Source organism: Sciurus carolinensis, chromosome 3, assembly GCF_902686445.1.
Source record: "Sciurus carolinensis chromosome 3, mSciCar1.2, whole genome shotgun sequence".
Lineage (NCBI taxonomy): Eukaryota > Metazoa > Chordata > Mammalia > Rodentia > Sciuridae > Sciurus > Sciurus carolinensis.
In genome coordinates, this window is record NC_062215.1 from 145065964 (window position 1) to 145080674 (window position 14711).

The window sequence follows — 14711 nt, forward strand, 5'->3', positions numbered from 1 at the left end:
TTAAAATGAAAAATAATTGACATATTCCTGCATTTTCCCTTGTTAAACATAAATTTCTATCTCTGTTCTTGATACTTCACATCCCCTATATGTAGAATGACAAAGGAGCCTCCACCTCTTGTGGACCTTGGTATTGGGAAACCTGTCTGATTTTTCTCAGTACATTCCTGTGCTTTGTAGCTTAATAGCATTTTGTGGACTCATGATGTAGTGATTATTTCTATCAAAAATCACCAACTCTTGATATAGAACTCGGGTTCATCTGAAAATCAAGACGAAGCATTTCCGCAAATGCTGTTGGTAGCTATTTTCACAGAATAAGACTGAGTAGACTGTTCTTAAGTCCCTTTCTACTTGTATAAGCAGTGTTTCTACATGATAGCCAAAAAATCTTTCCTGTTAATCTTTCCAAAAATTCATGGAGATGGGTTTACTTTAGTTGCACTACATATTTGATAATATATAATACATATTGGTCATATATATAAAACATATGGTATGAGTATGCAATGAAATGATAGCCCAGGAACAAATGACATTTTATTATTCCAATGATCTTACAATGTCAACATCAGTGCTAATAAAAATATATAATGGGCTGAATTCATCAATGGTAAGGTCAGTTGTAATTCACTTGAAGGTCCTCACCTTTTAAACTATTGAAACATAAATGAAAATCCTCTATTTTGCAGAATATTATTCGTCACCTGTTAAAGACTGGGGCAAGGCAAAGACACCCCTATCAGCAGCAGTAAAAAAGCAGATATGGGCAGGTCGTCATATACACCACAGGTGCCACGAGCACCTCTCCACTCCTACAGGACCGAAAATTCAGAGTTTCAGTGTTCTTCAGGATTTAGCAAATCAAAATAAAAGCATAATTCAAATCTAGACAGATGTAAAAGACTTAAATTTCATATTTTGTTCTTTTCATGGTGTTTGCAATTAAAAGAAAGAAAATTAAATATATCTGTCTACTGAGGTTTTTACATGTTGGGATTACGGGTTTCTTTTAGTATTGAATTTTTTTGCCTTTTTTTGTTTTTGTTGTTTTTTTGTACCAGGGATTGAACCCAGGGGCGCTTAACCACTAAGCCACATCTCCAGCCCTTTTTATTTTTTGAGACAGGGTCTTGTTAAGTTGCTTAGTGCCTCACTAAATTGCTGAGGCTGGCCTTGAACTTGTGATCCTCCTACTTCAGCCTCCCAAGATGCTGGGATTACAGGTTTGCACCACAGTGCCTGGCTTTTGTATTGAATTTTAAAAGATGTTGCTTTGCTATATTTCTAAGCTATTAGGAGCAACAAAGTTTTTCAATGAATCAACCCAGGGCTGGTAACTGGTGACCTTCTAAAAGCAAAGACACAGAAAGAATGTATGTTTTTCAAAGAATATTTTAACAAGTAGAGGCTTGCTTTGTATGTACATGCCATAGTCAAAGAGAAAATTTGGATTAATTGTTATATTTAGGAAATAGGTATTCATTTTCACCAATTAGCCATGCATTTGTGTACTGTGCATGTGCTGGTGTGTATGTAAGAAAGAGATTATTTTTCAGTTTAAATAAGCCTCTGTAACTTCTTGAGAATCCTCTAATTAAGTAAAATACTGATTGGGATATTCGGTCTTCTGAACAGGAATGGTAAGCAAAGTATATTTTGTGCATTCATGAGAAACTGAAGTAATTATTGCTTAATAACCTAATGGGACATCTATTTAGACAGATGTTTTTGTTGAGTAAACATGATTCTAAATTTACAACTATGTTGGTTATTCTTCCTTGTCTAGGAGATTGAGCCAAAGTTTACACAGATGAGAGGAAAGGTTGAGTCTAAAAAATTCAAGGATAGCACATAAATGCAGGTAAAGTAATATGATAGAGTCAGTTGGCAAATATTTTAATAACTATTTACAGGCCTTCTGTTGCTTCACCTGGAGGCTCACATGCAAGTGACCTGAGTCACTCCGTCTTCCTGGTCAAACTGTCCGTCGTCTAGTTCCCGGAGGACACTGTCGCTGCCGCTGAACCCGGCGAAGCCGCCGCACTGCGCTGGCCGCGCCTCCTGCGTCCGACACTCCCCCGAAGGCGAGAGGCGGCCCTCCTCGGGCGGAACCCTGCCCTCCGGAGGCTGCGGCCCGCCCGCTTCTAATCCGGCGCTCCTGCTGCGGACTTTGTTTCTGTCGTCGCCTTTCATAAAACGGCTAGCTTTCCTCTGAAACAAGAGATGGGCAACCAGGAGTTAAAAGGCGCAGGCGCTTCCTGTGCCTCTGCTCTGGCCCAGGCTGCTGCTTGGCCCGAAAGGTCCCTTCCCTGCTTGTCTTCAAAAGCCTGCCCATTACAAGGCTGGGGCGCAGCGCGGTGGTGGCACCTGCTTAGCACGCAGGAGACGCAGGGCTCGAGGCCCTGGTTCCATCCCCAGCACCCGCGGAGACAACAAGGAATGCCCGTTCACCCCCAGAACTGCTCGGGGCCGCCCTCCTCCCCACCTCCCCACCCCACGGTGCTGCTCTTTGAATGTTCCTGGTCCATCCTCTCACTGGCCAGTGGGTTGTGCACACCTCTTTGAGGAGAGAAATGTGTTCCAATCATGTTTGGGGAACAAAGCAAGGTAGAAATCGGAGTTGGTTGGGATCTGAACAGCAGGAACTGCGCACCAGTGGCCGCCTTAACCCCGCTTCACAGAGGCCTAGGCTGCATTTTGAACAAGTGCCTGGATGGTCTTCGGGGCCAAGCGGACCCATTTCCTGGTCTTGCTACATCTCCTTATACCTGACGAGTATTACATGCCCAGTAATTTGATCCACTGCATTCGTCAGACTGTGATAAGCTGTGGATGTTTAGCTAAAAAATATTTACTGAGGACCGACAATGTCCTTGGTACAGTTCAAAATAAAGAGGACATGGCCTCTGCCAAGGAAACTTAAGTCAAAATAAGATTATCTAAGTCAGAAAAGGAGCCCAAGGAGAATCAGGAGCTCAACGTGGATATTCAGACTCCTGATAAGATCTCCTTACAAGGGCTTCTTTGACACTGAGAAGGACATACTGGAATGTGATCATAATCCTAGGCACATAAAACTCAACAAAGATTTAAAAATAAATTTTAAAAGCACAGTAGTTTCCCTATTTATAAAGAGTTTATTTACCAAAGATTAATTTATATGTTAGTTGGGAACTAAGATTATATTTTCCTAAATGTAAGAACTGAAATTATGAAACTCTCTGAAAAAACTTAGAAGTCAGACACCCATGCTGGTCTTCCAAAAGTGTGTTAATCCATAGGTCTGTTGAACTGTAGGGTATAGAAATATTTTCTACTGGTTTTCATGGCATATATAGAAAACAAATAACTTTATTAAATTGGAATTTGTGGACTATGGTGGAATGAAACACCATGGAGACATTGAGGAGGAGACGCAGCCCCGGAGTACTGCTTACAAAGGAGGATGTTGGCAGCTCCCAGGCAGCTCATTTTTTCATGGCCAACTTACTGGAGAATGTGGGCAAGTTTAAGGGGAAAAGTCTACCTGGGTCCTTCCTCAGCAAAGGCCGGCCCTCACGGGCCCAAGTCAGATGTAATTCTGTGGTGCTCACGTTTTCCATTGGCACTCCCGCATTCACCAAATGCAAATACCAGCTCATTAATCCTTTTCCTTTTGTTCCCACCCACTGTATTTATTGAATCCAACACAAGCAGTGAAACCTGACATTTACTTTCAGATGGGGTACTGGACTTGAGAATGGCACTGGTACGCGTGGTCAGCAAGGATATAATCTTTTGGCTTCAGGCTGAGCTGACAAGCTCTGCCAGACGGAGCTCCTTTCTCAAGCCTGGTTGGGGGTGCCTTTCCCACAGGCATAAAGAACACATTCACTCTCAAGAAAGATGCTCTCGGTGCTCTCAACGTTCACTGAATCAGAATGGGAAGGCGGGGGTGCCCCGGCCCTTGGCTGCTTGGATCTTTCCTTCCTCACCAGCAACAGGGCCAAAGGTGAATTTTGCAATAAAATCCTTATTGAATACAAGCTAACAGAGGCTAGCTCTCACATATTCAATAAGGACTTGCTTAATAAAAATTGGATATTACTCAGAACAAGATATTCCTATCTCTCCACTTGTAGATGATCATTAGTAAATTTCACTTTAGATGAAATTACTTTAGATGAAAATACTTAACACTGTACCTCTAAAAGATTTCAGAAAAAGCACATTTTTATTTTTCTAACACATATAACTGTTAAATTTAATAGATTTTTAGCAATGATATTGCCTCTCCAACCCCACCCTCATTCCACATGAAATAATAGCTTTTTCAACAAACCGATTTGTGGTGTTCTTTTAACTCAGATTGTAGGAGTCAGAAGCCCAAGCAGTCTTTTGAGACCATCTCTTTAAATCCCCTTATTTTTTCGGAGGTAGACTCCAGGTCCAAAAATAAGATGGGGTTTGGCTAACGTCATGGGGCAGCAGGTCCCAAACTGGAGCCTGAGTCTCTACCTTCTTCTCTTTAAAATGAATTAGTCCCTTTTATAGAAATATATTTGTGGCAAATGGGTTTGTGTTTCTTAAATAAATTTTTCTTTCAATTACAACAATAAAAATGCTCAATGTAGATAACCTTGCAACAAAACAACCAAAAAAGTAACTCATCTATAATCCTATCCCAGAAATAATACTGTTAAAATTTTGTCATATATCCCTGTTTTCTTCTTTAAATATATATATGCTTTGCATGCATGTATACAACATATGGAAATACTATGCAAAATGTTTTACATCTCACTTTTCCACTTAGTTTTATATTATAATTATCTATGTCTATAAAGTGAGATTTTCCACGCTATATGATAAGGTTTACTCATATACCTTACCACGTTCTTCTGATATTTTCACTATAAAATGGGAGAAATTATATCAAGGTTTGGATGCAAATTTCATGTCTCCCTTGATTAAACCTATTAACTTTCAAGAGTCATTCCCATTTGCAAAAGAAAGGGGAGTGACCCACTAAAAATACACTAGCCTCAGGGATGAGTTGGTTGATTTTAGGATGCCCTACCAGTCTACTTTTATTTTTTCACTGTCAGTGTCTTAAAAACAAAATTAAAAAGAATTGTTAGAATTATTCCAGCAACCCTAGGACATTATGTTGGGTGAGTAGAAGAGTTACCTACTCATAATGGACAGAACAGGAGAGTGATCAAGAGATGCAGTTTATAAAGTGATAGCAACGTAGAGTGGATGGTAGGATTTCTTTCCCGTGGATCAGGAAGCCACTTCAAGCCCAAGTACAGCCCTTGGTCTACTTAGAAGAGTTGGAGGTTTTGAAACAATGCAGAGGCACCACCCCTGCCTTCTCACAGATCATCCCAGCTTGGGGCTGGCAAAATCATTCAAGCCTAGGAGGAGAAAGGCTGGAGTGGATTCCCTGTCTCTCCAGCCAGCTTTCCTATCCACCTCCTCTGCTGCAGTGTGGGCTGGCGACCCCAGCAGATCCAGAGTTGTTCCCTGGGCTGCTAAACTGACTCTGGGATAAAGAAGTACTTTCTTTCTTTTCTTCCCTTTCTTTCTTTCTTTCTTTCTTTCTTTCTTTCTTTCTTTCTTCTCTTTCTTTCTTTCTTCTTTTTTTGAATGGGGGGCACATCCTATAGAATGTGAGAAGCTATTTTTAAACTACACATCTGACAAGGAGTTAATATCCAGAATATGTAAGGAACTCCAAAAACTCAATAGTAAAATGACCCCACTCAATTTAAAACATGAACAATAGACTTAAATAGACATTTCTAAAAAAAAAAAAGACATATGATGACCAATATCTATATTTAAAAATGTCAACACCACTAATCAACAGGGAAATGCAAATCAAAACCATGACCAGATATCACCTTGCCCCAGTGAGAATGACTACTATCAAAAAGATTAATAATATTGGCCAGGATGTGGAGAAAAGGGAACCCTTACATTCTGTTAGTGAGAATGTAAATTAGTGCAGTCATTACAGAGAAGAGCATGGAGGTTTCTCAAAAAATTATAAATGAAGCTATGATAGGAAACAATTCTGTTCCTGGGTATGCCTATCCAAAGGAAATGAAATCAGTGTGTCAGGGAGACATCTGCACTCCCATGATTATTATAGTTTTATTCACAAGCAATTATGAAATTGAAACAAACTAAATGTTCATCAACTGATAAATGGATAAAGAAAATGTGGTCCATTTTGGAATGCACATACATATACAATGGAATGCTATTCCACCATATAACAGAATAGAATTCTGTCATGTATGAAACTGGAGATCATTATGTTAAATGAAATAAGCAAGGCACAGAAAGACAAATACCACATTCTTACTCATATGTGAACTATCAAAAAGCTCATCTCACAGAAGTACAGAATAGAATGGTCATTAGCAGAGGCTAGGGAGAGTTGGGGGAGGTAGGAAGGGAAAGGTTGATCAATGTGTACTGAGTTACAATTAGGAGTAAGAAGTATAGAAAGCAGATAGAACCATATATCTCAAAAAACAAGAAGAAAGGATTTTGAAAGTTTTCATCATAAAAAATGGTAGATGTTTGAAAAGATACATATGTTTAACCTGAATTAAACATTAATGCAACATCTCAGTACTCCATTAATATGTACAATTTTTATGTCTTTATGTATCAGTTAAAAAATAAATTTGATTTACATTTAAAAAATTGAACTCCTATTTCCAAGGGTCCATCCTTTCCATCTTTCTTTTAGTAACAGAATTTCTCCCCTCCAACATCCCTCACTTTTGAGTTGGGCGTATAGTAGTATCACACTGTGGTACTAGCACATGGCTGCTCAGATTACTCTTCCTTGCCTCCCTTGAAGACGTATGTGGAGACGTAAATAAGTTCTGGTCAAAGGGAAGTGAAAACAAATGATGCTTATGGTTTGAAAATCAGTGTCTTAGAAGCATGTTTGGAATTCCTTTTTCCTGTTTCTCATGGTTGAACATGGTTACAATTGCTAAAGTAGCCCTGGGTGCAGAGGCAAGAGCCAGATGTTGAGGTGGCAAGGCTGACTGGTCAAGAGGCAGAGCCGCTGCCGCCTGCTGGAGTGCTCGCCCATCGTTACACTATTACAAGAGAGAAAGTCCCTTCTACTGCATCAAGCCATTCTTTTCTGTGTCTTCCTTGTTGGGGTAGCTTAGTCACTAATGAACAACCAACATGGAAATTTTTCCAACATTGCTGGAAAAATGCTTTTTAACTTGAGATAATTTCCCTCAACTTTGAAGGAAGAGTACAGTATGCATCCATGTACCCATAACCTAATTCAACATTTGTTAATATTTTGTTATGTATGCATGTATATATATGTTCAGGAATGTCAAGAATCATTAATAAACTACATATCTATATAATAGTTGAAGGTAAATTTTAGTTGGAGAAAATAGAAGCTCATTCAGTTTCTTAATTTTTCTTCAGCTTCTCCATACAGTTAGTAGTGTTTAATGATCTGGTATTGAAAGAAAAACATTCTTATAAAAACAGTAGCAACCTCTCATCCTGCCAGGCACCATGCCAAACACAGCTACATGTGTTTTCAGATTCAATCCTCCTAAGAGCCCTGTGGTACGTACTAATATTAACTGTATTTTATAGACTGGGAAATGGAAGCTTGGAGAGTGCAGCAGACACTGTGTGTCTGTCTCTCCCTTACCCCATACCCTTGGAATCCCTTCATGGTTTTTGTATACTCCCGAGGCCACCATTAGATGGGAACTCTGAGTTAGCAGAAACCAAATATTTTAAGTGACCTTTCGTTTCCTTTAAATGATTATCAAGGGGAAAGCCAGGTGAGGTGGCGAAGGCCTAAACCCAGTGACTCAAGAGGTTGAGGCAGGAGGTTTGCAAGTTCAAAGCCAACTTCAGCAACATAGCAAGACCCTGTCTCCAAAATAGACAGACAGATAGATAGATAGATAGATAGGTAGGTAGATAGATAGATAAAATAAAAAGGGTTGGGGACATGGTTCACTGACTAAATATACCTGAGTTAAATCCCCATTATCCCCAATAAATAAATAAATAAATAAATATTTTTTAAAAGATTATCAAAAGGAAATATGGGCTGAGCTTTATTTGACTCTTCAAAAGAAACAAAAAATTAAGAAAGGAGATCTTGGAAAAAAATTTAAGAGAACATTTAACTGCATGAAGGTAAAATCCTGAACAGAATTTCTTACCCTTCCCAGCATAGCTATCATTTCCTTGAATCCACTTAGAGGCCTCTCCCCATAATAAAGTAAAGTAAAAACAGATAAGAGGAACAGAAAAAAGAAGAGGACTTCTTCTTTTGGTTAAGAACTTCATTATGCTTAATAAGAATTACATTACCCAACAACAGCCTTTATTGATGAACAAGACATAAAAAATGTAGTCTACGTAATTTACAAAGCAGGTGATCTTTTGAAATTTTATTCATTTTTTAATTTTAATTTTAATTTTTTTCCCAGTGTCCCTGAGTTTAATCCCTGGTACACATGCGCACCAAAAACAAAACAAAACAAAACAAAAAACAATAAAAGAAATTTCTGCAGTTGGAGTTGGAAATGGGCTGAGGGTCTGGTGACCAGATGATCAAAATAGTGTTGCTGTTCACCTTCCACCACTATGTAAATACCTCATGGCAGTAGTTTATAATTAAAGAATCTCAGGGGGTAGATTTGGCTCAAGGGTGCAATGTTTTTCCTCTCCAGAAAGGTCTAAACATCCACCTGTCCACACAGAGGGCAGAGGAGATAGTGTCCACCTTTCATGCATTAGTGTCATTCCTTAGCACAATGTTGGGACTGCTCTAAGCATTTGCTGAAAAAGGAATGAGTGAATGAATGAATGTCAGCACAAGACTGCCTCTGCAAACTTCAATTCTACAGAGTACTTCTTTGTGAATGTCAAAGTTACTGAAGGGCTAGGCCCCTAGGGAAAAGATAACTCTACACAAAACAGACTCATGGGCTTCCCTGATGACAGCTGCATCTCCACTTCAGATTAGGTCTCAGCACACTGCTGAGATGAACGAACAATGAAAGGAATAAGTGTATGTGAAGAGGTTAAAGAGGAGGTGAGGGGACAAGGGGTAAGGATGACTTCAGAAATTGAATGGTCCTGACTTGGTTAACTTGGATTACCCTGGAAGAGTAAGAGTTCATTCCGTACCAGGGACAGAGGACTCCGGGACCCTCAAATGAGAAAGGATATGAAGGCAAAGCCAAGGAACCAAACTATACTCAAAATTATGTTAACTACATGGCTATTGGCTTTGATGTTTGAAAATCATCTATAGATTACTAAGCTACAAAGCAATTATCACTAGCACCCATTTTTAGATAAAGAATCCAAGAACTATTCTAAAATTGGTAGCTGGTGTCATGGTCCAAGCCCAATCTGAAAGAAGTGGTTCTTCATCCAATCGAGGACAGATCCCACCAGATCTCACCCTTCACACTGGCTTTTGTGCTTAGGATGTTTCAGTAAGAAAAGTGACAAGATCTGGTTTGCTTTAGTATATTGGACATCTTTCTAATATAAACTATGAGAAAGCAATTCCAACTTAATGGAAGACATGCCAAGAGATTCAAGATTAATGTTATCCACTATTAGCATGTAAAACTGAGGGAAAAATCAGTGAATTGTGCTCATAGAATTCTGCCCCCATGGGAGATGTAAGGGTCAATCCAAAGCCACTGATGGAAAGATGAAGAAAGATGGACCCTCAGAGCATGAGTTTCTGGCTAGAATTTGTTCCTTGCCCACTATGTCAATTTTTTCTCCCAGCCCCCTCAGGCTGATTGTCTAAGTTAACGTGGGGATCATGTTTGCTGTAGTAGAGAAAGGAAGTGATGGGCTGAACCCAGTGGCAGTGTTGAAAAGCTTCCTGAATCACACTTGGCCCAGGCTTCTCCAGGGAAGATGGACAGAGGGAAAGGAGATGCTGGCACCAAAGGAGGGCTTAGCATAGGACTCTGGAAAGTTCAGAGTAGTTGGAGGCCCAGGTGGCGGGACACACCTGGATAGCAAAGAACTCCTATGACTATGAAAGTCTACAGTGCCCATGCAAGGGACAGCAGTCCAAACCCCATCATGCATAAGCAGATGGAGCCTTACGGGGAATGACAAAGGGACTTGCCTTAATCTGTCTCTCATATGGGATTGACCCAGCTCCATTAAGCCCATGGTGGGCAGCCTGGGAGAGTGGTGGTCAGGGTAGACCAGTGTTGGACAGGACGCCATGGCAGACAGACCCCATCTGGTTTCTGAGGTGAGCTGGTATCGCCATTCCTCAAAGCCTTTGGACATACACAGAGTTGAAGGAGGTCTTGTTGGCTGAGAACTTTGGAAAGCTCCCTCTACTGAGACTGCACAGGGGTGGCAGGGTGGGGACTGCCTTGAGAAAGCAGCTGAGGAATGGATGGATTGGGATTTCCAGAGACTTCAGAGACGATGCCTGGTTTGATAGGAACCATGATTCAATGTTCTGACTTGGGGCTAATTTGCCGAATGAGGTAGTTCCATCCTGACCTCTCTAGGCAGGGTTGGTCTGGGAAGACAGAAAACAGGCCTTCCCAAGACTCATGGGTATTTTTATTTTTTTGAGATGGGGTGTTCCTATACTGCCCAGGCTGGCCTTGAAACTTGTGCTCACATGTTCTTCCGGTCAGTTCCTGAATAGCTGGGGCTACAGGTATGTGCCATTGTGCCCAGCTTGAAATTTTATTTTTTAAATGATCATACGGTAAAGGTGACTTTTGGTGTACAGTTCTGTGGATTTTAACACATTTGTAGATCTGTGCAGTCACAATCAGTACACAGAGAAGTTCTATCAACCCCAAACTCCATTTACCCCTCTATGGTGCTGTTACTCCTCCCCAATCCCTGACAACCACTGATGTGTTCTCTACACTATCGTTTTGTTTTGTTGATGTTAGGTTGAAGGAATAATACAGTCTAACGGTCTGAGACTGGCTTCTTGTACCCAGCAGAATCTCTTGGAGATCTGTCCAAGTTATTATTTGTATCACGAGTTTATTTCTGAGTAGTATTTAATTGCATGGATGTACCACAATTGTTTATCCATTTACCTGTTGGAGACATTCGGGTTGTTCCCGGTTTTCAGCAGTTATGACTAGAACTGCTATAAATATTTGTGTATAGGTTTTGATGTGAACGTAAGTTTGTATTTCTAGAACTAGGATAAACACCTGAGAGGAGAACTGCTGAGTCATATGGTAAATGTATGTTTAGCTTCATAAGAAACTGTCAAACTACCATTTTGCATTTCACCAGCAATGACCGGAGAGTTCTGTTTGCTCCTTATCCTCACCAGTTCTTTCTTTTTTTTAGTTATTCTAATAGGTGTAGTATGGGGCTATCTCATCAGGGTTTTCATTTGTACTTCCCTAAGGGCTAGTGACTTAAGCATCTTTTCATGTATCTTTTTCTCATCTACATGTCCTGGTGAGGTATTCAAGTCTCTTAACTATTTTTTAAAAACATTTTTTAGTTGTCAATGGATTTTTATTTTAATTATTTATTCATTTATATGTGGTGCTGAGAATCAAACCCAGTTTCTCACACATGCGAGGCAAGCGCTCTACCATTGAGCTACAACCCCAGTCCTTAACTGTTTCTTAAATTGCATTTTTTTCTTACTGTTGAATTTTGAGAGTTCTTGATACATTTTGGATACAAGTCCTTTGTTATGTATGTAACTTGTGAGTTTTTTGTTTCTCTCAATCTATGGTTTGTCATTTCATTCTTTAATAGTGTCATTCAGAGAACAAAGGTTTTAAATTTTGGTGAAATCTAATTTAAAAAATTTTCAGTGGTTTATGCTTTTCCTATTATGTCTAAGAATTCTTTGCTTAACCCCTCTTTATGAACATCTTATCCTAATGTTTTTCTGTAAAAGTGTTCTAGTTTTACTAACAGACCATCTTTTAATAGCTTGAAGAAAACCAAGGCCTGGAACAGTGGTGTAGGCACAGGATTGTAAGATTAAGGCCAGCCTCAGGAACTTAGCAAGAACTGTGTCAAAATAAAAAATAGGAAGAGGTGGGGATGTGGCTTAGTGATAAAGCACCCCAGGATTCAATCTCTAGTACCAAAGAAAGAGGGAGAGAAAACTGAAGCAGTAGTAAATGGAAGTATGTTTTGAATTGATATTTTTCATATTAAAACTTTTAAAGTTACCTAGAATATTGAATAAAATACATCTGTGGAACATAGAACAAATTCCAAAAGCGAAGTCTCTATAACTGCAGAGAAAAATTTCCAATGGTAGACTTCCTTCATTATATAATTCTGTTTCCCCCGACCACAGGGCCATGAAATGGATTTAACATATAAGTACTGTTCTATGCTGAGTGCAATTGGATAGGGAAAGTCTTACATATTTTGACAGTAGTCTTACTGGAAGAATGGGAGAAAATTTTGTTTCCTAGGGTCAGATTCTAGGTCAATATTTAACATCCCATGAAATTAATCAGTTTAATAAAAACTCATTGACAATCCTAGGGTAACACTTATAATATCTCAAATTTCCACTAACTGTTTTTAGAACTAAATATCTTTGATAAAATTCTTTGAAAAACCTATAAAGACAGAAATCTCCCAAACAACAACTGATTACAAAGTACAAAGAACAGTGCCATTACAGACCTATGATTAATTTTTTTCAAGGTATATTATAAATCTAACTTTCATAAAATATATATGGATAACTAAGTTGACTCTGGTAATATTAATAGTTTTCTGTACACTTTAGAGAAAACAAAAAGAATTTACAAGATGATTTGCTGTTAAAGGTGTTAGATACTCCAGACTGCTTTACCTACATGTTCTGCCTGAAATAATCTCAACATTCTGAGATTTCTTGCTAGAAAAATTAAACATTTGTCAAATTAAGAAAGTAAATCCATTTAGAAGCAGAATTATAATTTATAAAATATATTATTCTTAGGTTTGTCATTGGTACAGACCAATTCTCTCTCTCTCTCTCTCTCTTTACTTTCTTCTCATTACACAAATTAACTAGTAATTTTATATTACAATGGATGTAAGTTTAAAGACAACCCACATAAAAGTTACCACTAGTTAGTGTTTAAAATTAAACAAAAAGGTCCTAAATATTTTAATGAAATCAGAAAACTTATATTTAATTATCTAAGTAAGAAAGATCGTGAAGTAGCTGACTTGGGATCATATATCTTTATAAACACAATTATATGAACCTCAGTTAATCAAAAATCCCATGAGGCTATGCATTATGATGAGCTTTCCTAGAAAAAAAAAAATTGGTGGTTTCCTAGAAAAAAAAACATTTGTGGAATGTTAAAATAAGAAAAGGCCAAGACATTGTGATAAGTTTGCGCTGGGGAAGAAGAAAAAACAATGAAAATGTTTTCTGGACATTATTTATAAACCCCAAAGAGGTGGTTTGGTAAGAAGACTTGGGTGCTTATATGCTATTTTAACAAAGGGTGATAAACTGTGACAAGTGATTACACAAAGGAAAAGGAATATGAGCCTCTGGGGAAATAAATTATGGAAAGGTAAATATATGGTGGAAACTAATGGAAGATCAGGGTTATTTTATTAAGATTTGTTTTTGCAGGTTCAAGTCATTGTGGGTCACTTCCAAAGATTTAGCTCTTTTCGTTAGAGCAGAAAGAAACACCTTTCCAAATGGAAACTTATGTTACCTTAATGATGAAAAAAAATTTTTTTTAATGGTACTGGGAATTAAACTCAGGGCTTTTTGTGCATGCTAGGCACTGAGCTACATCTGCAACCCTTTTTTTAAAAAAATATTTTTAGTTGTAAATGAACACCATACCTTTATTTTATTTATTGATTTTTTTTATTGATCAAACCCAGTACCTCACATGTGCTAGGCAAGCACTCCACCACTGAGCTCCAGCTCCAGCCCCTAAAACCCTTTTTATTTTAGTTTTATTTTGGTACTAGTTCTCAAAGTTTCCCAGTCTGTTATTGAATTTATAATCTTCCTGCCTCAGCTTCCCTAGTTGCTCTGAATTATAGCTGCGTACTACCACACCTGGTTTTTGATGTGAAATTTATGCCCTGTTTTTCTGGAGAAAAAGGAGGGCAGAAAGTTCCTCCTGTACCTGCTGTTTCTTAATTCCCTTCAACTCACAATAATCCTTATGCAAAGTGGCATATTTGGAATGGCATAATTCAGTCCCTTCTTACAGAAGGGAAAATTCAGAATGTTTCTATATCAAGTCTCCACTTCATCATCTGTACTCACCATTTGGAATTACAATGAGAATTTAAGGATTAAATGCTCTAATATAATATCCAATTCATAAAGCATCAATGCTACTCACTTCTGGGGTCTGTGCAGCTGAATTCCACATAACTGGCCTCTGAAGAAATACCACCTGCTTTGTAGCCAGATTCCCCTCACTGTAAAAAACAAACAATAGCAAGAGTATTTGTGAATCGGTACTTCTCTATATTTCACAATTGACTAGAATGATCCAAACATATCCTTTGTAAAATAATCTTCTGATCCTAAGATAATTATAAAATATGATTCTATATAATCTAGAGCTGGGAAAACAAGAAGAAAAAACACCTCTAAAAACAAAATATGATCAATTATAAAAGAAATTTATGTGTTTAAAGACTCTTATAATCTCACCATA

The 14711-nt window shown here is 38.4% G+C and overlaps 1 protein-coding gene across 2 annotated transcripts in view; it reads right to left on the minus strand.

The window, feature by feature from the left end:
- Nucleotides 1-1145: 1145 nt before the first annotated feature.
- The window catches only part of Rftn2 (raftlin family member 2), a 69385-nt gene continuing 55819 nt past the window's right edge, over nt 1146-14711 (minus strand). For both annotated transcript variants that reach the window (XM_047547122.1, XM_047547121.1), the window contains exons 9-10: nt 14391-14469; nt 1146-2214 (exon numbers count right to left, since the gene is read on the minus strand). In XM_047547122.1, coding sequence (XP_047403078.1) covers nt 1942-2214; nt 14391-14469 — 352 coding nt within the window. In that variant the 3' untranslated portion in view covers nt 1146-1941. The remainder of the gene's footprint in view (nt 2215-14390; nt 14470-14711) is intronic.